This window comes from Chanos chanos, chromosome 8 (assembly GCF_902362185.1).
Source record: "Chanos chanos chromosome 8, fChaCha1.1, whole genome shotgun sequence".
NCBI lineage: Eukaryota > Metazoa > Chordata > Actinopteri > Gonorynchiformes > Chanidae > Chanos > Chanos chanos.
The window spans coordinates 43,123,807-43,145,694 of record NC_044502.1 but is presented as its reverse complement, the minus strand read 5'-3'; the positions used below and the strand labels follow the sequence as shown (position 1 = coordinate 43,145,694).

At 41.5% G+C, this 21,888-nt stretch overlaps 1 protein-coding gene across 2 annotated transcripts in view; it reads right to left on the bottom strand.

The window, feature by feature from the left end:
* Positions 1-21,888, bottom strand: part of dnah5 (dynein, axonemal, heavy chain 5) — an 82,243-nt gene that overhangs the window by 19,278 nt on the left and 41,077 nt on the right. For both annotated transcript variants that reach the window (XM_030781299.1, XM_030781300.1), the window contains exons 45-64: positions 20,883-21,087; positions 19,945-20,087; positions 19,241-19,375; positions 18,646-18,768; positions 18,272-18,485; positions 15,655-15,878; positions 14,918-15,116; positions 14,347-14,519; positions 13,545-13,675; positions 12,012-12,165; positions 9,209-9,476; positions 8,635-8,866; positions 8,343-8,457; positions 7,735-7,911; positions 5,868-6,071; positions 4,859-5,038; positions 4,050-4,187; positions 2,627-2,762; positions 1,689-2,005; positions 931-1,086 (exon numbers count right to left, since the gene is read on the bottom strand). In XM_030781299.1, the coding sequence (XP_030637159.1) occupies positions 931-1,086; positions 1,689-2,005; positions 2,627-2,762; positions 4,050-4,187; positions 4,859-5,038; positions 5,868-6,071; positions 7,735-7,911; positions 8,343-8,457; positions 8,635-8,866; positions 9,209-9,476; positions 12,012-12,165; positions 13,545-13,675; positions 14,347-14,519; positions 14,918-15,116; positions 15,655-15,878; positions 18,272-18,485; positions 18,646-18,768; positions 19,241-19,375; positions 19,945-20,087; positions 20,883-21,087 (3,624 nt within the window). The remainder of the gene's footprint in view (positions 1-930; positions 1,087-1,688; positions 2,006-2,626; positions 2,763-4,049; positions 4,188-4,858; positions 5,039-5,867; positions 6,072-7,734; positions 7,912-8,342; positions 8,458-8,634; positions 8,867-9,208; positions 9,477-12,011; positions 12,166-13,544; positions 13,676-14,346; positions 14,520-14,917; positions 15,117-15,654; positions 15,879-18,271; positions 18,486-18,645; positions 18,769-19,240; positions 19,376-19,944; positions 20,088-20,882; positions 21,088-21,888) is intronic.

Here is a 21,888-nt window from a genome sequence, read left to right as displayed (position 1 = left end):
GTGCGTAACGATTCGCCGATACGATCAGTGATTCAGTTATAACGATTCAGCAATTCGATTCAGTGCGATGCAATATGATGCAATCTGATACAGTTCTTCACATTTATTTAACATAGACATTCCTTTTTCCTTCCTTCTTATAAAATCCAAATGTCTTCCCAATTTTAGATTTCAGGTTTGATGGTGCGCTGTAAACCGCTTCGGCATTGTTGGACATGTTGTTCTTGTTTTTTACCTCGCAAGCAAACGCTAACGCGTCTCTCGTGAAAGGTAAAAGCTGAACCTGAGACGCTGTGCAGATTTATTAGCGAATGAGAGGTCGTCATTATTATTTTGAAAGTGACGTGACTCGTAATCTTAGATCAGTGAGTCTTCCGCGGCAGCTTAGTTTATACTAAAGTAGAATTAGCAGCAAAGCTTCAGTCAACCAATTCATAACTTTAGAATCGAGCCATCGACCAGTTTTTGCGGTACACTTATATCGATCCAGGGGGTCCACGCATTGATGTAGTCACACTGGTTTCCGATTTGTATCCGTGAATCGATACATCCCTACTATATACATTAAAAACTAAGGACATTGCTTTGTTGTTGTTGTTGTTTTGGGGGTTTTTTTGCAGGAGTTTCATGCTGTACCCTTTTTTAACTAATAATTAACAAGAATAAACAGGTGCCGATCTCAGTAAAGGTTCTTTAAGTGAATCTAACAGAGAGAAATAACACTATATAAATACATTTGTATTTGAAATATATAAAAAGAGAAAAATATATAAATAAAGAGAAATATCCCAACAGAGAGTCACAAAACTCAGAGTTACCAGTCAGCTGCTCCTAGTCATTATGCTCATTAACCCAAAAAAAAAAGAATTCTCTTATGTCATCATCCCCATAAAGACATCGGGGCTAGGCCTTCAGAAAACAATACATTACCTTGTGTGTAGATCCTGTTTTGATGAAGTTCTTCTCCAGAACATTGTCCAGAGCTGGGTCTAGTTCCTCACCTACGTCTTCGATCAGTAAGGGGCGTCCCAGAGACAGACTGTCCTCCAGGTGGTTTCTGAAGTACTTATGATTCAAAGAAGTGATCTGTGGAGTATAGAGAACACCCAAGGTCTCATTAGCCTCACAGCATGAGTGTCTTCACTTGGAAAGCTGTTACCAAGGCAGAGGAGAGGATTTTTAAAAGGCCACAACTCTGAAAGAGCATCTGACCTCAGAGAAGGACGCACCGTGAATTCAAACACTGCTTTGTGAGGCTAGACTTCAAAGGAGTTTAAAATGACCCCCCCCCCCCCCCAAAAAAAAAAAAGATTGGAGGAGAGAAGCCGAGAAGACAAAAACCAGGATGAGTCAGGATCCCATTGCGCATGCAGTTCGAGGTTTACTTATCGATTTGATTCACAGGCCAAGGTGCCCTGAGTCTTAGCATTTAGCGAAGACCATGTAACATTTGTCCTCTTTTCTACTACAGACCTGCAGTTGTCAAACTACCGTACAAAAACGCGTCCAAAAACACTGGAGTCATGAATGGACCTTTAGCAGATTGAGTAAAAAGCTACAAAAGCCTCCTGCTCCACTGTACAACAGTATCTGATGGAAAATTACAGCTCTTTTTGCAACTGGCGGCTCCAGAGGTCTGAACACATGAAAATATTTGAATTCGGAGTTTCACCAGAGTGTTTTCCAACCTGAAGCTCATTCTTGGCCTCTTTGTTCTTGATCCAGATCTTGCCCTGAGTCTGGGGATCGATGAGAAGGGGAAAGCGAGCAGCTTTGGTGACGATGATCCCATTCTGGATGGATAGGTCATCGTTGGGCAGCCCCTGCAGGTTCCATTCGCTTACTGTGGGAGCGTCAATCAGCATATCTGTGAGGTTCAGATTGGTCCCAAAGGGGATCCTCCGGGTCTTCATCTCCCTCTGCCAATCGGTGAGCAGGAGGTTGCGGAACTCCTGGTTGAAGGGGCCAGCGTAGGACAGGAAGGCCGTGGCCAGCAGTACATCTCCTATTTACAGCAAAACCAGAGCAGTCTTAAAACTTAAAACACAGTCTTAAAACACAGTGTAATATGGCACGGATGGCAATGGATGAATACATTTGAATGCTATACGTAACAATATACTTGGTAAATGTGAAATCTTGTAGAAAATCCTAATTAGCTATGATGATTTGAAGAAACGAAAGTTATTCCGAGTCAAAAGTCATTACTCTGTGATATATAGAAGAACATTTTTTTTTTCCAAAGTTAAATGGCCAAAACCCTTGAATGCCCCAATTCCTTGTGACATTGTTCTTTTAATTAGCAGGATAAATGGCAGTTTTAATAAAGACTCTAAGGCATTCCACGCGACGTGCGTTTGCCATTACTTTAACACACTCAGTCGTATTTCATTAATTTTAGCAGAAGAGTATAAAATGCAAAGGGGCTGAGTAAGACTACTGAGACAAGGCCCAGTTCTTCAGAAACATCCAATTCAAATCAATAAAGAGACAGGAGACACAAGCAAACACTCAGGGGCTGGTATTTAGTCACAGACTAGCAATAGACAAGACCATGCCGTTGTCCGCCAAAAAAAAAAAAAAAAAAATCTTCGCTCAAAACACAAAGTTTTATGTTCAAACACACCAACGAGGCGTTTGGTCTGTGCAGCGAATTCTTTGCTCTGCTCTGTCCAGCGTTCTTTTTCTCCCGCCAATCCGCTGATCAGACTGGACGCCGCCTGCATTTTGTGTCTGCAGCGCTCTGCATCCTCCAGCAACGTCTGCAAGAGAGGAAACACGGTAACCGCGCATGAACTGTAGTGTTAGTGTGTTTAATAATGTCATTTATTTCATTTTTTTTCACAGCAGTAAGCTCCACTCTTCATTCATTCTGTAGACATGATGGGATATGACCCAGATACTGATTTTAGTCTAGACTTCAATGGCATTAAAATTAAAATGTCACTCACCATTACTCACATTTTTTTTTTTTATAAAAGTCACTTTTATAATTATCATTGTTATAATGTTTTATTTAGGTTTATGGTAAATTCTGTACATTAATGTTATGGACCTCATGTCAGAATGTCTAAGAACTGGTCCTTACAGTACCCTTTTCTCATCTCTTTTGAGTATATGATATTTTCTCTTTGTCTTCTAGTAAACTTTAGATCTTTGCTTTGTTTCAGATATAATGTTACTAACACTTCACATGCAAAGGAAATTTCATCTCATTTCCGTTCTCTTTGTCAATTTAAAAACATTTAAAATAAATAAATAAATAAAACATTAGAAGTAACATTGTTTTGGGTGGGGTCAGTTCTTGAATGAAATTACAAGCAGCACAAGCAAATTACAGTGTTAAATTTAACATCTTCTTTTGTGCCAAGTCAACATCTGTTGTTTGAAATACAAGCATGGTTAATGCTAATTAATATTGAAGGTCCATCAAATCAAAAGCCATTGGATCTTAATCATTCAATTATCAACTAATGAATAAAACAGCTGATTATATTTTGTTTATGAGAACATTGTATCGGGCTGTGGTGTATTTCTAGTGGTTGTCAGTAATTTGTGAAAGAACACAGAGTACTAAACAAGTGACTCGTTTGCAAGATGAATCAGGCGCATTTACGAGACGCTTGATTAAACCACTTTTTATGCACTAGCACAAATGGGGGATGTGCTATTCACACAAGATATTCAATGTTAGTTTATTCAGTTTTTGATCCTAATAATAAAGGGAGAGGTTAAGAAAGACGGAGCGAAAGAGTGTGAGTGAGAGAGTGAAAGATCTAGATTGACAGAGAAAGGGAGAGAGCAAGAGAGGCAGAGAGAGAGAGAGAGAGAGAGAGAGAGAGAGAGAGAGTGAGAGAGAGAGAGAAAATGACTTGAGAAAACACTCATTCTAACAAAAGCAAAAAAAAAAAAACAAAAACAAAACAAAACTGCATTCTTGTCTACACAGGGACACATCTGAAGTTTAATGTCAACATCAAGACAAAAGAAACACATGATTGTGACACGCAGTTCAATTGGCATTGACCCAGAACTGACTGAGCGGTTACCTGTTTCTCCCTCATGGCCTTTTCATACTCCCCTTGCACAACATCCAGCTCAGCCTGTTTGTTATCCAGCTCCGTTTGAGCTTTCTGCAGGTCTACGTTCGCTATTGCCAGTCGATTCTCCTGCACCGCTAGGTTAGCCTGAGGGAGTGATCAAATATTAAATGGCAGCTGAGGACCTTGTGAAAAAGGACTTTAGCGACATTAGCTTGTGAAAAGAGCATGAAATCAATTTGCACCTTTACTCTAGACGCAAAAAAACTTAACAGGTCGTCGGAGACAATGATGTAGAGCCTCCCAGTACAATTTAAAAATATTCTTGACATAGTGTCATCAAGTTCAGTGACTAATCTAGATCAAACGAAAGCGCTGCATCAACATTGATAAATCAAGACACAGCATGCAAATGAATCAGACGCAATAGAACAGATGGGCTGAAGGCAAGCGATGAAACATCACAAAAAGCAACTCTTTTGATTTCATATTTGGTTTTGATCATATTTACTGTGCACGTGTCTATTTCCGAAACCTCACGATGAGTCAGTTTCTCTTAAGGAAACTTGAAATGAATGCATACATGTCTCTTTTGTGGAATCAGTTTTAAATGACGACAAAATTGCAAGCCAGTTCGCTTCGAAATTTAATGTCTTTTTTTTTGCGCCACATCAACAGCTGCTGCCTATAATCAAGCAATCAATAATGAAACAGCATCAAATCAAAACCACTAGAAGATATCGCCTCAATTATTAACCAGGGAGTAAAATATGTTTATGGGAACAGCGATGGACTGGCAGGCGAGGATATGCTCTCACCTTTAACGGCAGAACTTCCTTGTTGATGGAGAAGAAAGCAGCCATAGCTTTGGTCCAAGAGCAGAGTCCAGCCACGTTACCACAGACCCGTTTGGCTGTCTCAATATTATAGTCAGCCATGTCAAAGTATGGGTTCAGTAGCTCCACCATCTCCTCATTGATGGTGTCTTTGGGGAATTGCTGAAAAAAAAGAAGAAAAGATTGAGTGTGCTTTTTGAGGGCTGAGAATCTGCAAAGAAAGATAACAAGGTAACAGTGTGCTCTGTGTAGAATGTGAGAGAGGAAATTTCTCATGTTTGAGAGAAAAGTGAAGAGAAATGTTTCGCTTTGACTGTGTTTTGGGTTGTGCTTTTGACAATGAAATGGATTTGATGTCTACAAGTAGATACTCTAGACTGATAAGAAGAACACAAAAGGTACTCTGGAACTTGAACAGGAGATGTCCTGTTGAGTAAAGTGATCAAAACGATTAAAGTGCTCTGCTTGAACCAGGTTTTGGATCCATTTTTGCCTACTTCTAAAACTATGTTTTGGCCACTAATCATTCAACCCTGAAAAAATGATCATTCTCTCATTATTATTTCCCCTCATCGTTTGAAATAGAGCAAATATATTTTCAATTCCCTCATTCTCGGCTTTTATTACCACCATAATTTACAAGTCATGCATGCTAAGTACTTTTTCTCTTACTGAAAGTTAAATGGCTTCAATTCAGAGCTAATAAATTTTCCTGAATTGCTTTCATACCACAGTTTAAAGTAACCCAGATGAGAGATCCTTGCATTTTTAGATTAAATAAGGATGCACTGGTCATGGCCCAACACCTTTGACTTGATGGAGGAAAAATAAGACTTCGGAACAAACCTAATGTTCTAATCATGTACCACTTTGGAAAACTGTCCTGAATGAGAACTGCTTTGTAGCTGTCGTAACTGTTGTAGTTGTAGTTGTTTGTATCTGTTGGTTGGTGGGTCACTTGGCCCATAGAACCTGTGGGCGGAGCTTATACCTGCAGACTACCCAAGAAGTTTCCAGCTGTCATAAGTTTGAGAGACTCTTGCCAGGAGGGCGTGGTGCAGTTCCTCTCAGGGTCGATCTTAACCGTGTTGACTCTGCGTTGGAACAGCAGGAGCACGCAGTCCATTATACGCATGATGAGATGAGGAGGCCGCCCGAGAGTTCGAACCGTGGCGATGTCTGACGGCTTGATCGTCTGCACGAGAAAACAAAAGAACAAAACGAAAACACACTCAGGGTTGTTGTTGGTGGTGGTTTGGGGGTTGGGGGGAGGGGGTGATGATAGGGGGGCTTTGTTGCGGTTAACCTTTCGACTCCGCAAAGCCTTTCTCCCCACAAGGTCTCTAAATAACCCATCTATCAGAGGGGATGGTGGGTGTGCTTCAGAACTGGGGGTGTCATATTTTAAACCACCAACGTCCTGATGAGCTGTGGCAGTCTACCTCGGGGACCCTGATGGAAGATCTTTATGTATGAAGGGAGGAAGGTGTGCTCTGACATTTAAGTGCTACATTACAGTCACTCTGTCTGGAGCCTGGCGAGCCAGACCCAGGTCAAAGGTTCATCGACGACCTGTCACAACAAATATATCCCAGAGACGCTGCGCTGACGACGGGCCCCGTCAGACGCTGTGCTCTCGGACACAGATCCTTCTGGAACCCGGGGGGGGAAAGGGGGAAGCAGGTGGCATAGGCTTATAAAGAATTTACAAGAAGTAGCTCTAAATACTGAACAGCACAAGTGACGTTAGCTGAGATGGTAGAAAGATGTAGGAAGCGCAAAGAAAGAGGACGGTAGAACTCGCAAGTCTAGAGGCTTTAAAATATTACGTTTCCTCTCGTTTGGTATTCATTTTTTTGTGTAACTTTTTGTCACGTGTAACATTGCATATTCTCAAACATTGCAAATTACACCACCACACAGTTCCCTTTACTTTTAAAATCATAGCTTTAAAGATTTTTAGAGGTCAGCTGAGGTTTCCAAACAGGGTATTGTTTTTATATATATATATATATATATTTATATATATAGTATATTAAAGTAGTATATGCTCCACAACACTGGTGACTAATGGGATTGTAAAGAAGTGTTGAGTGCAGAAAATAAAGAATAGCCTACAGGAATGCAGCTGGTAGAGAGAGTGCCTTACAGGAATATAGACTTATGGGAATACAGGTTATAGGAGGTAAGTTATGGGATTGGGGGATGATGTATGGACACGGAGAGCAGGGGGGGAAAAAGGAGGGGAAAGAAACGGAGAGAGGAGTGCGAGCGCTCCTGTCAGACCCCTGCACAGTTTGACACCCCCTACAGCGCCTCTGCCATCACAGGCTCTATTTTTACACCCTCCCGGGCAGTATGTAATTACACTGAAGCCGCCAGCTCCATAATGCCCCCAAAAAATCACACACTAGCCCTCTCCTGCACAGAACGGCAGCGCAGACAGCCTGCGAGGATCTGCCACACAACAGGAGAGAGGGCGGCAAATAATGAGCACTACCGGAGGACATGAAGAACAAATACACAGAGAGAGAGAGAGAGAAAGAGAGAGAGAGAGGGCTTTAAGCACTGATGGCTTTAGTGTGATTAATGGGAAGATCAGTGGCTGAGAAGCAGTCGAGAGGGTTGTTATCAGTGCTGTTTCTGTTTTGTTATGTAAAACTCCAAAACAAACATCTTCAAATGATCAACTGAAAAAAAAAAAAAAAAAAAAAGATTCGTAAAAACCTTTTCATACAGTAAAAACCTTACTGATAAACATACATACAACATCATGAAAATGATTTCCATTGTTTACAGTTTACAAAGCTGTTTCAAGCTCTTTTGGGATGTACGCTGTGGTTTCTATGACAACAGACCTGCAAAGCTGCCTCAGCCTCTTCCAGCGCCGGCCTGGCTGCCTCTAATTTTTCCTCAGCAATGGCTTTATCTGCTGAGATGCTGTCAACAATGGCTTGGGCTTTATCTTTGACCTTCTGCACCTCGACCTTCACTCTCTCCGCAGCTTGTGCCTTTACCGTCACCTCCTTCAGGACCTGTGAGGACATTTCACGTCGTTAGATGGATAATTCTGGAACAGATGCAGTCAAAAGGCAAGACAGACCAATAGGAAAAACTGCTATGAGTTTTCCTATTTGGCAAGCCTGATTTTTTTTTTTTTTTTTGGGTTGATTCAGATGGTTGATTGACACACTAGGAGAAAGGAAAAGATCTTATGTCGGACAGACGTCTTATTTTTCTCCATTTGGTTGAACTTTATCTCATCCTGTTTTCAGTGTGAAGCTACTGATTCATTATCTTTCAAAGCTACGTATGGAAATTCAGTTAGCCTGTGGCTGAGCAGCAACTGCCCCGCAATCTTTTATCGAGCAGATGCTTCCAAGATCTATTCCCCCAGGCAAATTAAACTGAGGCTGCTAAGAGGAGCACACAACACACACACACACACACACACACAGACACACACCATGTCAGCTTTGTCATTGGCGATCTGTAGTTCTTTTTCTTTGACTTCCAGTTCTTTGCTAAGGGCAGCCACAGATTCTGAGGCTTCCTTGAGCTTCTGAAGGCCGGTATTCATCCTGGTGGTGAAAAGTTATGGTTTGTAAATTCTCTGAAGTACACAGACCTGTTTTATGCAACATATGAATAACAGCATGCATCTAAGTTTGAAAAAAATCAATCCGTTCGTCTATCTAGCCATCCATCTCTCTATCTACCACCTTTTTTTTTCTTTATTTAAAAAACTTTACTTCTACCTGTTTGCAAGGGTCTGCACTTCAGAATGCTTTTCTCGGTAGATGGTCTTGTAGCCCTGGATGAAGGACAGATAAGACTTTGGGGTGACGTGGGTTGATCGACGGTACCTCTGGAAATAGTCCACACACTTTTCGGCTACACCATCCTGGAAAGAACCCATGCTTTGGATGACCTCACCCTTAACCTGGGGCAAACAGTCGATGTCATAGCTTGATAAGAAGTGCTCAGACACTGAGGACAGAAAAATGAAAGGAAAAAAAAATGAAGACAACAGTGGGGGGAAAAAAAACAAACATGCAGAGAAAATACAGTCAAGCTAAAACTGCCAATCCATTTAAACTCCAATCACCTAAAAAATTATGTTTACGATTTTTCGCCCTGATTGTTCTTTGAGCTTTGATGATTGTCTTTAAACATGTTTATTTAAACTGGCACTGGCTCCCTGACTCCAGCAAAAGCAAAACTGAGGTTCCTGTTGTCCACCATATGCCAAGAAAAAAAAAATCATCAACTTGCCAAGAAGGCATAGATTATAATAATCGGCAGGAAGCCTAAAGACTGCTGATTACAAACCTGCGATCAAGGCGTCTTTGGGCCAACGACTGAACCAGTCCATGGTGCAGCCTGAGATAAGGGCAGGAAACTTGAGGGCCCTGTTCCGGAATTTCTCACCCACTGGAGAGAAGCACAGGACCACGTGCAGGTTCTGTCGTACGCGACTCATGAAGTACTCATGGAGGTTTTCATTGGTGGGTGGCCTTCGAGGGAACTCCCGTTTCATGACCGGGATAAGGTCGCTGATGATCTCATCGATCTCATCTCGGGCAAACAAGTTAGATACCTGGGAGGGGAACAAATTTAACACGTCATTGAGTTAAACAAATCGCAGTGCAGCATATAGGCCAAAAAAAACAAAAAAAAAAGCACTAATATGAATGATGAACAATGCAATTACTTGGTGCAGATGTCATCAAACGATAGTTGCAAAAAATAGCACGACAAGATCTAAATGGGATTGTCAAAACGAAAGAGTGCAAAAGGATTACAACTGAATGAGTACATGACTCCAAGCCAGTGATATATAACAATCCTGATATGATTATAGGGGCCGCTCGCTGTGTGTGACTGAGTGCGATGCAAATCGAGTGGTTCTCCGAAAGAGTCTCATGGGGAACAGTGAGCTGTGATCGAGGGGTTTTGTCCAGATAAATTCCTCGATGATTCATCACGCCGTTTCTGCTTCGTGTCCTCAATTTCAGACGATAATAATTCTTCCAAAGCCCATATTTATTCTTTACACTCTCTGCAACATGGGCCCAGGGCAGTCTCTTGACAGAGTGTTTACAGCTCTGCGGGTTGAGGATGGTTTGCAGTAGTAGGCCTCATTAATATGCTTCAGAGGAGGGAACCACTCTTTTGGAGCTCTGGAGCTAATGTCCAATGCAGTTCATCCGCGCTTAAGTAATTATCCACACGATTAATTGAATTACAGGCCTTCCCCTAACCCTGCGATCTCTGACATGACTCTGCAGTTGCTGAGATCTTTGACACAGAGGGTCACTGTCTTACGTTACAGAAGAAGAGGAAAAGGCCAAAAAGCGATGCTTATTCCATAAACGTTTACTGTAAAGTTTACTGTGTCGTGTCTCTCTGGCTAGAGATTACAGGGGGATGGTTAGATGTCTGAAGACAGTAGAGGTACAGCAAACTTCACGCTTCGAATCAACTCCCCCTTGTTTCAACTATGAAATCACCTCTGGAGAACATCTTTAATTCTCCTCCATTTCCAAAGTTTCTCTGTCATTTGCTCGAGCTTGTTCGTCTTCTGCTCAGACTGCTTATGCCCTTCTCTTCAAGGCTTATCCCCGATATACAGAAGATGATCCTCACAGAAGGAATGCTGAATGTTTTTTTTTTTTTTTGGTCAGCTTGTTGAGGCCCATTTCCCACTTTTTCTTCTATTCACAAGTATCCTTCTTATGAGCTTACAGTTCCTCATTTTTACAGTTAATTCACCAATTTTCTAACTGAAGCAAAAGCCCTTTTTTTTTTTTTCATTTTTTGCGCTGAAGTGTATTCTTCCTCTGTTCAAGCTTAATCTCTTCCTGATTTGCACTCTTTTCCTTGCTAAGACATTCTGTTCTCATTTTTTGTTATTTGTTATTTTTACCAAACTTATCCTGACCTTGTTGAAGCTTTTGTTCTGTTGAAGCTGGTCTTTGAAACTCCTCTCCACGTTTATATTCTGAGCAGACAAATAGTTCAATACGGACGCGTGCCTAAAAATACTGTTTTATATCTAGACTTTTCCTAGTACAATATAATAGAAATGTTCATTTTATGATTACAGTTATCCGCTGTTTGGGATGAAGAAAGGAAGAGTTTAATCAATGTAACTACAAAAAAAAAAAAAAAAAAGAAACACAGCAAGATTGCATAAAATTTACCCAAAATACATGAATTAAAACAAAGTGTCTAGGTAATTATCCTTATGTGGAAATCCTATTGATTTTTATCTTCCCATTACTTTCTGTCTCTCATTCTCTCTCTCTCTCTCTCTCTCTCTCTCTCTCCCCCTCTCTCTCTCTGTTGTCTCTTTCTCAGTTCCAAGGCCCGACTTTGTACAACTCTGGCGTTCCCCGGGGGCTCCGTTGGGAGTCACACGCTCACCTCCTCTGCAATCTTCCGTTGGTTGCGCAGTGATAGATGGGTTCTGCTGCAAGAGTCTTGCCAGCGTTCTCTGGCAGGTGTCACCGTGCTGGACTCAGCGATGCGTTCTCTTTCTTTTTTTTTTTTTTTTTCTCTTCCCTTCCTCGACATAACCATCTGTCTCTCTAATATGGAGCAATGCATTTCTTGCCTGGTGGGTCACATTTACTCCTGTATCACAGCCATGGCGAGTAGGATTCACAATTTGTCAGGGCAAAGGGAATCACACACAGGCTTTTTGTTTATGTTCACTGTGCGGGTACATCATGAACTCCAAGCTATTTGTTTTGAAAGAGATGATGAGTAATGGTCAAATACACACTTTGACCTTGATGCCTCTATCATGGAGGCTAGCCCTGCTCAGTTTGGCCTTTTCCCTTTCGCTAACACGTGACAGCGTCTTCCTAAAAGCCTTAAATATTTCTGCCACGGATTAGTATGGTGAATGTGATTACACTAATAAAGATCATGATTAGGGTTTGGTAAAAATCGATAGTCGATAGTGAAATTAAGTGTCATTAATCCAGGCTGAAACAGGGCAGTTGTCCTATTAGAAATGGCTTGAGAAACGGTTCTGAAAAACATTAAATGGACTGCTTTGAGGTTTTTTTGGGGTTTTTTTTAAACATGTTTGTGGGTCTGTATGGGGCTAGCAGCATCAACTAACCTCTCCGGATGAAAGGACATTATTCATGTACTCCAGGAAAGACTCATCTTTGAGCTCATTGTCAGTGAAGATGAAGCTGACTCCCTTTCCCTGCTGACCTGCTGTTCTGTACAGCCCCTTTAGGTCCTCCATCAAGTTGGTGGTGTTGTAGGAGCTAGAGACAGAGATACAGGGAGAACAATATAAAATCGCATGATGGCCAGCGTGTGTATTTGTACGTGTGTGTGTGTGTGTGCGTGTGTGTGTGTGTGTGTTCAGTGTGTGGTGTATTTTTGTATGTCATGCAACACATACTATGTGTATATGTGCTCCAAAAGTAAACAAAAAGCAGGGGTTGTGTTAAACGACAAAATGGTGTGTGCGCACGCGTGTGTGTGTGTGTGTGTGTGTGTGTGAGTGTGTGAGTGTGTGTGTGTGTGTGTGTCTCTCCTTTGGGAATAGGTGTGAAAAGCCGGAGTAAGCTTGCAGAATCGGAAGCAGGCAGTCTTTTGAAAGGAACATGCTGCAAGCCTTCTGTTTTCTCTAAAGAGCAGCTCACAGACAGCAGAAATCATCTCATTCATATTAATATCCAAAAGAAATACAAGAAAACATGCTAAAGAGGTGAAACTTCAAACTGATACTTTCTGCGGTAAAACTGGGGGGGGGGGGGGGGGGGGGGCAGAGATACTGTCAATAAAAGTATAACAGCAAGATTAAAATAAACCCTAGAGAGTCACATGAGACAACAACCTGAAGTGCCACATCAACCAATTAGCATAGGTCACCTCAACAGATGATGCCTTGTCTGTGTGCAGGATTTAATGATTAGAATACACTCTCACATTCAATTTCTCCATGTAAGAAAGCCCGCACAATCACCTGCTTTTGAATACAAGTTCCAAGGCTGTCCTTGTTCAAGTCTATATCAATTCAGATGGCAATGCTGGACTAGTCAGGAACATTTCCACTCCAATGCATATAATAGGAGGATTTATTTAGAGGAGTCATTCTGCTACCACACTCCTGTGCAAAGATACCATCTACTGGAACACATTCAAACTGCATTATCTCAGTAAGGTATAAGCCAGACAGCTGTGAATGCAATAGATTCAGAGTACATTGGCGCTGCTGTCAGAGGAGGGAGAAATCGAGACATGCATTGCAATTTGGGTCTCATTTTCTTTTGTTTGAGGATGATTGGAAATTATGCGTTTAAAGGCGCTATGCAGTGTGGAATACACAGCAAACTGAAAATGGCATCTCATAGAAAAAGAGCGCACAATTTAATGAAGGAGTTGGAGCTGACATTCCATTTCAGCTGTGGAGTGAACTAAACGTGAGGAAAAAGGTGAAATAATTATTCATTTTTAATAATATTAATATCAGTGATCATTCATAGATGTCACGTCCAGAGACAAGTAGAAATGTCAGAAAGGGAATTGTGCTGTCAGAGAAACAACAACAACAACACAATGAATGTGGTGTGATAACGTGATGTGATATTAATCTGTCACACTTTGGCTGTGGATAGCGACAGTGGGGCTATCTCACCGAGTCAAAGTGATCTGGAATGTTCTGTATCCGGCGATGAAAGAGGCGAGTCGCGTTAGGCTCTGTTTTCCCGAACCGCCAACTCCCACCAGGAGGGCATTCCCCCGCGGAGTACGGATTATCCGGGAGATCTAGACAGACAGAGTACATCTTTTCCGTGACAGTTCAAAGAGTCCTCGAAAAAAACTAGTTCGACCCAAAGAATATTTCAGAGGAGAAACACAAGACATCTTGCAAGTTGCTTTGCTTTAAAGTGGGTCACATCTCTTCTCCATGCATTGTCTGGGTTATGAATTATTATTGTCTTGACAGGTTGTTTTCTGGGTAATACCAATGGGGACCAGTAGCGTTTGGTCAGAGCAGAACTGACCTTGAGGTATTTAAAATAGCTGGTGCTACTTGTTAAAGACAAAAACAAACAAACAAAAAAGTATCAGTATATTTAAAAATTATTTAAACTGTTTTTGAAATCTTATAAATGCGTGACTCGTACCACAATGTCCAGTATGACAAAAAGATGACAGATGACATTGTAAATCAGAACAAACATTCAGTACCCCTCATCAAACGCATGATCCAGCGCGATATATCAAAATCCATACCTGAAGAAGGCCAGACTGACCAATTCTGTTAAAGGTCAAACACACACTTGGTCCATTCAATTGCAATATCAATTAATCACTGAAGCTTTGCTTCTCAAAAATCTCAAATGCTCGTTTTCGGCAAAGATGTGAAATTTCAAGAGAACGGTTAAATAGAGGTTTAGGAACCATTGATCTGGATGGGACAACTCTATTTGTACCTTGACCAGATGGATCATGGCGTCCTTAAAGAAGACCATGTCCATGCCCGCCCCGCGGATACTCTCATTGTACTGGCCCAGGAACATGTTCAAACGCTCCATCAGACTGTCGAAAGATTCAATGGGCTCATAAACTTTGGGCATATCAAAATCCGTGTCTTCTGGTTCCTCTCCTGTTGGGATAAAAATAAAAAATCAAAGAACTGTGATACCATATGGAGGGCAAACTCACAAAAGAAAATTTCTCGGCTGGTTATATAACTTTAGCAAACATGCTGGCTAAACAAAGCATAGCCCATCTTAAGAACTGCGATCATGTGGAACTGAAGTTTTGTCTTTTATTTTTTTTTATTGGCCACAGTTCAAAGTTAAGATTCATACAAGAGTTTCTGGTACCTGCTACTCAATCAAAAACAACTTTCTGGCTGCAACTGACTTTCCCCCGCAGCTCAATCAACTCCAAAATGCTTTGATTTCTACCACATCGTGTTGTGTGATAGAAAAAAGGGGTATATCACTTTTTATGTAATGAAAACCATTTATCATGTCTCTGCCACCTTTCTGTTTGTACCTGTGGCTTCAGGAGCATCCCTCAGGAAGTCCACAAAGTAAGCATCTACTCCGACATCCACTAAGGCGCGGTCCTCCTCCCTCAGTTCTTCCTCCACCAGTTTGGCCATGGTGCTGTCAAACCAGGCCACGTCACCCGGGCTTGTGAAGCGGTCGGCTATGACTCGCTTACACTCGTGCTTCCAGAGCTTAAGTAAGACCTATAATCGATAGAGGGAGGTCCAGCTTAGGTAACAGCACTGGAACAAATGACCCATTTATTGGACTTATCCATCCTTGAAAACCTGGCCATCGCATTACGGGGAGATTTATAATAACACGATAAGGGCTGGTTTTATATTCCAAAGCAGACACGTGAAGACTTCATTTCTAGATAGATCTTGTTTTTGCGGGTGTTTGCAGGAACCTTGGACTACACCACCCGACTGTGCCGATTTGAGCACCTAGAACTATGGAAGGTTACTAACTGGTGAAAATAAGAGGTGTAATGTATAGTTTGATCTAACACCTGTAGACATGGCTGCCAATGACAACTCGAGTTCAACTTGCGGTCAACATACTGATCAAATGTGCAACAGGAATCATCATTAAAGGGCCAGATTCTCAGATGAGGATTAATCCTAGTAGAGATCTTTTAAAAAAACCCTGTTTACAGGTCCCTCTGCTATGACTAGGTATACTGGCTCTTTGTGTCGTTAATTTACATTAGGGTGGACAGTGTTTTAGGAGTGCACTCACGTTGGGTGTGTTGACAACCTCAGCGGTGGCATTGAGCATGCCCTGCCACACTCTCGACAGGTCGCGGAGGTTGAAGATGTAATGGAAGTTGGCTGGTGTTGGCAGCATCTTCACTTTGGTCATCTGCCACAGACGTCGGGTCAGTGGAACCAACCTGATTACCATGTCACCGACATCCTCAGAAAAACCTCGCTGAGAGCAGAAATGCCCTGCACCTATGACACCTGTTTGGGAGGGGGGGGTTGGAGGTGGGGGTAATGGAGCAGAACAGGGCAAACATGAAAGAGAAAGAGAGTGTGTCAGAGAGAGTGTGTCAAGAGGTAGAAGAAGTGTGTGGGGGGGGGGGCAAAAAAGGAGAAGGGAGAAGAAAGAATTGGAAATTATAGAAAGGGATAAAGAAAAAGATATATAAAGAGAGGGGGAGAGAGAGAGAGAGAGAGAGAGAAAGAGAGCGGAGCGGGGAGTCTAAGAGAATGGGACAGTAGCCACCTGAGTGCGGGTGACAGAGAACCCAGCTGAATAAGACATGTCAGAGTCAATATGACACAGACTGCCACCTGTGACGACTCGTTGGCTCTGTCCCTGTGGTGGCAGGAGATAAAAACGTCTGAGGAATAAAATAAAAATGTCCAATATATTCGGCCACGACCGAGCTTTAAGTACTATGAAATGACCCCCAGTCAGGAGTAATTCATAATATTTTGACTGACCTAATAAAAACAACCATTTTCCTTTAATTAGCTGATAACGAATTGAAAAAGTCCTTAGGAGACAACAGATAGCAGTTCTGTTGTTCTATACATACAGACCTCACATGGTTTAATATAGCTGTAAATGATTTCATAAAGGCGTGGTTTAATGTAACAGGCTGTGGGCCAAACTGGGATGCTAACTGGAAATAAATTTTAAAATCCGAATTAAAATCTAAAAATCAGGAGTAGTTCAATACAATTTAGTGTTGGACAAGACAAATGTACCTACTATCCTGGCTGCGGTGATCGCGTTTAGTACTTTTCCTACAATTCACACGTCTCAACTTCTCTTGTGATTGATTATAAACATCACCTCTCATCACCCGTTCTCATTTATACCCTGTAAGTAGCCCATCTTTTTTATTACATATGGTCAATACATTTGTTAATGAACATGGATTAAGCGGAACGTATGAATTATGTCGACGCCGACTCGCACTCAATAAGCTCACTGACCTTTTCAAAAAAGCTACAACAAACCTCACTGTCAGCTATGAAAAATGTAATCCCGATACAGACGGAGGGTAAAGTGACAGATGTCACAGCTCCTGGCAACACTCCCGGTACAGCCACATCCCTGGCTGTGATTTCACATAGGTGAATGACCTCTCAATTCTCCAACGGTCTCTTTCTGTTTCTCGATCAGGAAAAACACAGAAGCCAGCAAAAGGAGCCCTCTGTCTTTTTTCTTTTTTCTTTTTTTTTATGTGTGACGTCAGACAGTTTTAAAAGAGAGCAACAACTGAATTCATTCTATAGAATCATGACTTCTGACTATCAGTATGAACGATGAAAAACTATCCTGATGAAACATTGCTACAAAACGGGGAGGAAAAGAGAACAAATTATTCAAATCCAGAATTACCTCAACTGGATAAAATCAGAAAGACACTCATGTGATAGTGTGACTGAATGCATGATTGGGGTTATGTTAAAACGTCTTTACAAATTCTACGAGAACTTATCAAATTGTCATTGTTATATCTGACCCTTAATGGCTTGTGTTCAGCCTCACCTAACACAAAATGAAATTGCAAGCATTTCTCTGATAGGACACCTCGAGTAAGTCAAATGAGCATCGATGGATGACATTCTCAGTCAAGCAGTCTACCCAGAGTCTATCTCAGGTTCTGGAAAAGTTATGGGTCTTAGGGCAAGTTTACAAAGCACTGGGGGTGTTAGGGGTTAATTCTCTGGAGAAAAAATTCTGTCCTGAGTTCAATTGTTTCTTTTTTATTTTTCCCCATTACACCCCTCATTTTGCAATGTCCAGTGACTCACGATCTCATTATTTTCCCATTGCTTTGGAGTCCCCTCAGTCAAGGTGAGTGATGCGAGTGCACATTTTCTCTGCAATGTGTCATGACAGCTATTTCTTTTTTCTTCTTTTTTTTTTTTGCTGTATCATCAAGTCATGTAATATGTTCGTAGGACAGAGCGCTATTCACTGAACTCCATCTGCAGTTGCACAGGTATCTAATAATCAGTGGGAACCTTTTAAACAGCCAGCACACAGGGGAGTCTGACCACCTGGATTCCTCTGGACTCTCAGTGCAAATTTACCGCCCAGTTTATTTGGGGTTCCTACATAATCCTTCTTTTACAATATTCTCAATGCATTCTTAAAACGTAATGTGTGGAATGGTCATCCCCACTGAAGAGCAACATTCACTGAACATTGCAGTAATGTTCCTGAGATAACATTTGGCAATAAGTTTAAAAGAACCAACCCAATGTCTTGTGAGTATTTCACGATAAATGAATAGGAGTTCCTCAGAGTCTTGATCATTTTATAACAAATAAAACCCCTCCACATTAAAAAATATATAATAATATATATATATATAATATATGAAAATATTCACCAAATATCTTGTCTATTGAGGCGTTGGATGGCAGGGTGCAGTTGAAAATTGAGAACTGTCTCTTAAGTCTCTGAGGAATGTCATTGCGTCCTCCTCCAGGGTGGATCATGGCCGCCAGGAACTGGATATCCACGATATTGGTGAATTCCCCCGGTTTCTCCAAATTGAAGAATCCATTTTGTTCCATCAGCTGGCGAACTATCTCATTGGTTACCTGAAAGTTGGGGTGGTGTTACACTGATTATAACACTGATTATGATACTAATCTTAATACTGATCATAATTTCAGCTACAAGCACAATTCTTAGATTATGGTTTGCATAAAACCTTGGACTTCACATTACGCTGAGTTGTAGGTATGAGTGATTCCATACCTGGTCACCCCATTCGTTAATAACAGGCATATTGATATCATCGATGAAGACTGACATTTTCCTCCCCGCTGGAGGTCCATACGTAGTCCCCATCCTCTTGTCGACGTAACTCTCAATGGTGCGCTGTAAATCCCCACAAACACATTAAAAACACAGGCCACCAACTGCTATTTCCAATACCCATTTACACATTATCTGCCACACTGGGGCCATCTGTCAATATGGGGACCAGTCAATAAAAGAGAACCCACGCAGAGAAAACCATTCACAATAAAAAAAAAAAAAAAAAAAAAAAACATTAGCTCAGCTGAAAAAAAAAAGTAACAGAAATCCCCAGCCAACCTCCAACCTCTGTATCAGTTCACGAGTTAAGAAAATCAATAGCTCATTTATTAACGACGTAACAGCAACATTTTTACATCGACTGTTTCAGACTGAATGATATTTATGAAATTACTTTGTGGGTTGGATAACTAAATAGGCATTTCTTAACGTCATAAATATTCAATCCGTATCCGTCAAAGTCTGAAGAACAAAAATGAGAGAAAAAAGAGAGAGAGAACGGGGGCCTCTGGTGTTGCAGATGGATGGATACCTGAAACATGAGAGGTGTAGTTGCGGAGGAGAAATTGAGGCTCTTGGCAGTGTGGGACTCAGGGTCGTATGTGGACATGTATCTTTTGATGATGACAGTTTTGGCGGTGCCTTGCTCTCCGATTAAAAGCACTGCCTGGTGAGTAAAGCACAGGACAGGTATAGGACATAGTAAGGCTTGCCATCTGCTCTAGAATAGTTAATCATTGTCCTGGCAGTGGGGGAGACTCCACAATAAACAAAGTGCTCCTCTGAGCTAGAGGAAACCTCGTTCTCAAATCAATAATACAATGGTTGCCTAGAGACAAGATTCAAAACAGACCCACTATATTAGCTAAATGTGTTTTAGAGCAGAACTCGGGGCAAGTTTTAGTGAGTATCTTCGGTTTGGATACAGGGTCAAAGGGTTATGTTTTGAAAGCACTTATACGCAGCACAGCTGTCAAAACAAACCTGCATCTGAACAAAACTAGAATGAGGCAACCATGTAGCAACAAAACTCAACGAGTTGCATTGGACCATCCAGTCAGACTCTTTCAATCCATAATAATGACATTTCAAATCTCTGTTTACACCGACAACAACACAGAGACTCGAATAAGCACCGACTCTGGTCGATTGAAGCTTTAAGAGAATTAAGTTTTTGTTTTTCCTTGTCTAATCTCTTTGCTAAGGACAAGCAAGGAACATATATCACTGTCAGACCTTGCCCTGCTTGGCGATAGTCTGGATGAGGAAGTCTGTGCGGATATTGTCCACGTTTGGGACCAGTATGGAGCCATACTCCGGGGTGCTGTCGGGTGGGTAAACGTATTCCTCCACCCGAGTGCTCCAGTGAACCCACTGACCTGAAAAGCAAAGACATACAGAGCAGGGGAGTATTGTGGGGTGGTAAAAGATGACACAGATTCTTTCCGCTCGATCAAACATCTCACAGGCAGGAGGCAGTGATTCCATCAAAGCGTTATCGGGCGTTCGTCTGTCATCTAAAAAACTGTGTGTCGTCTGCACTCTGAATGAATAACTTCTCACCATTTTCTCATTTGGGAATCACAGTCTACAGCTTTTCTCACTTAATTCTCTCCTGAGAGTCCCACGTCTACTTAAGAGAGAGGGAACCTGATGGGTTGCTAAAGGTTGTACTCTGGATAGTGTTTCAACTTTTACAGAGATATTTTTGGAAAGTCATATTTAGTCCAGAAAAAAAACAAAAAAAAACAAAGTAAATGCATATGATGATATATTGCAGTTATGGGAGGAATGACATCACGATGTGAAAAATTCACACTGAGTAGGAGGTGAATCTAGTTGTCAATATTTGAAAAGTGGCGGAGGGAGCACATTAAAGGTCAAATTCACTGTCGGTGTGTATGAATTATGAATTTAAAATGTTATCACAGGGACTCGCTGGATGATTTAAGAGTGGAGAGCACATACAGTGCAGAGAGAGGAAGGAACAGGTAGGAATCATGGTTTATAAGAGCTTTCTAAAAGAAAGCTCTTAGAATTTATTATTATAATATATTTCAAGATAATAAAAGATTGATCAAAATAAGAGACAGAGAGAGAGAGACGGAGAGAGAGAGATAAAGGAAAGAGAGACAGACAGAATTGGGAAGAGTTAGCTGTTCCCTGAGTCTAACCCTCATTGCTGACGTGATAGTCAAACATGGTGTCTTCGCTGTCAGCTGGGATGTCCGGCAGGTCCAGATGGACGTTGTCATGGTTACGGAGCCAGCACTCCATTTTCTTTCGATCGTTGAGCTCCAGGAGGGCTCCGACGCTCCACATTAACGCGAAGACGTAAAGACGCTCCATGTGCTCCCGTGACAACTCTCCACCCGCCTCCTGCAATTGCGGTATATCACAGCCAGTCAAACTCAACAGCCTCCTCATCAAACTCATGCAATTACTGTGACCCGCCACTCAAACACCTCCCCCGTGCCAAAGTCCTGTAGGTATACGATGACAGGTTTAACCAAACTCAAACACCTTCCCACCAAAGTCCTGTAGGTATATGATGACAGGTTTAACCAAACTCAAACACCTCCCCACCAAAGTCCTGTAGGTATATGATAACAGGTTTAACAAAACTCAAACACCTTCCCCACCAAAGTCCTGTAGGTATATGATGACAGGTTTAACCAAACTCAAACACCTCCCCACCAAAGTCCTGTAGGTATATGATAACAGGTTTAACCAAACTCAAACACCTTCCCCACCAAAGTCCTGTAGGTAAATGATAACAGGTTTAACAAAACTCAAACACCTCCCCCGCCAAAGTCCTGTAGGTATATGATAACAGGTTTAACCAAACTCAAACACCTCCCCGTCAAAGTCCTGTAGGTATATGATAACAGGTTTAACCAAACTCAAACACCTCCCTACCACAGTATTGTAGTTAAATGATAACAGGTTTAACCAAACTCACACACCTCCCCACCAAAAGTCCTGCAGTAACAGTATGATAGTTTTAACCATCAAACACCACCTTGCCCAGTTTCTGTATGACAGCATGACACATTCTAGAAAACAGGAGGTCTGTTATCAGAAGCTTAATCCTGGATAAAACCAGATTTGACATTTGGCTCTAAGACAATTATCGAGAGCTAAGTTTTAGCTGGGATTTTTCAAATCCTTCTTTTGTCA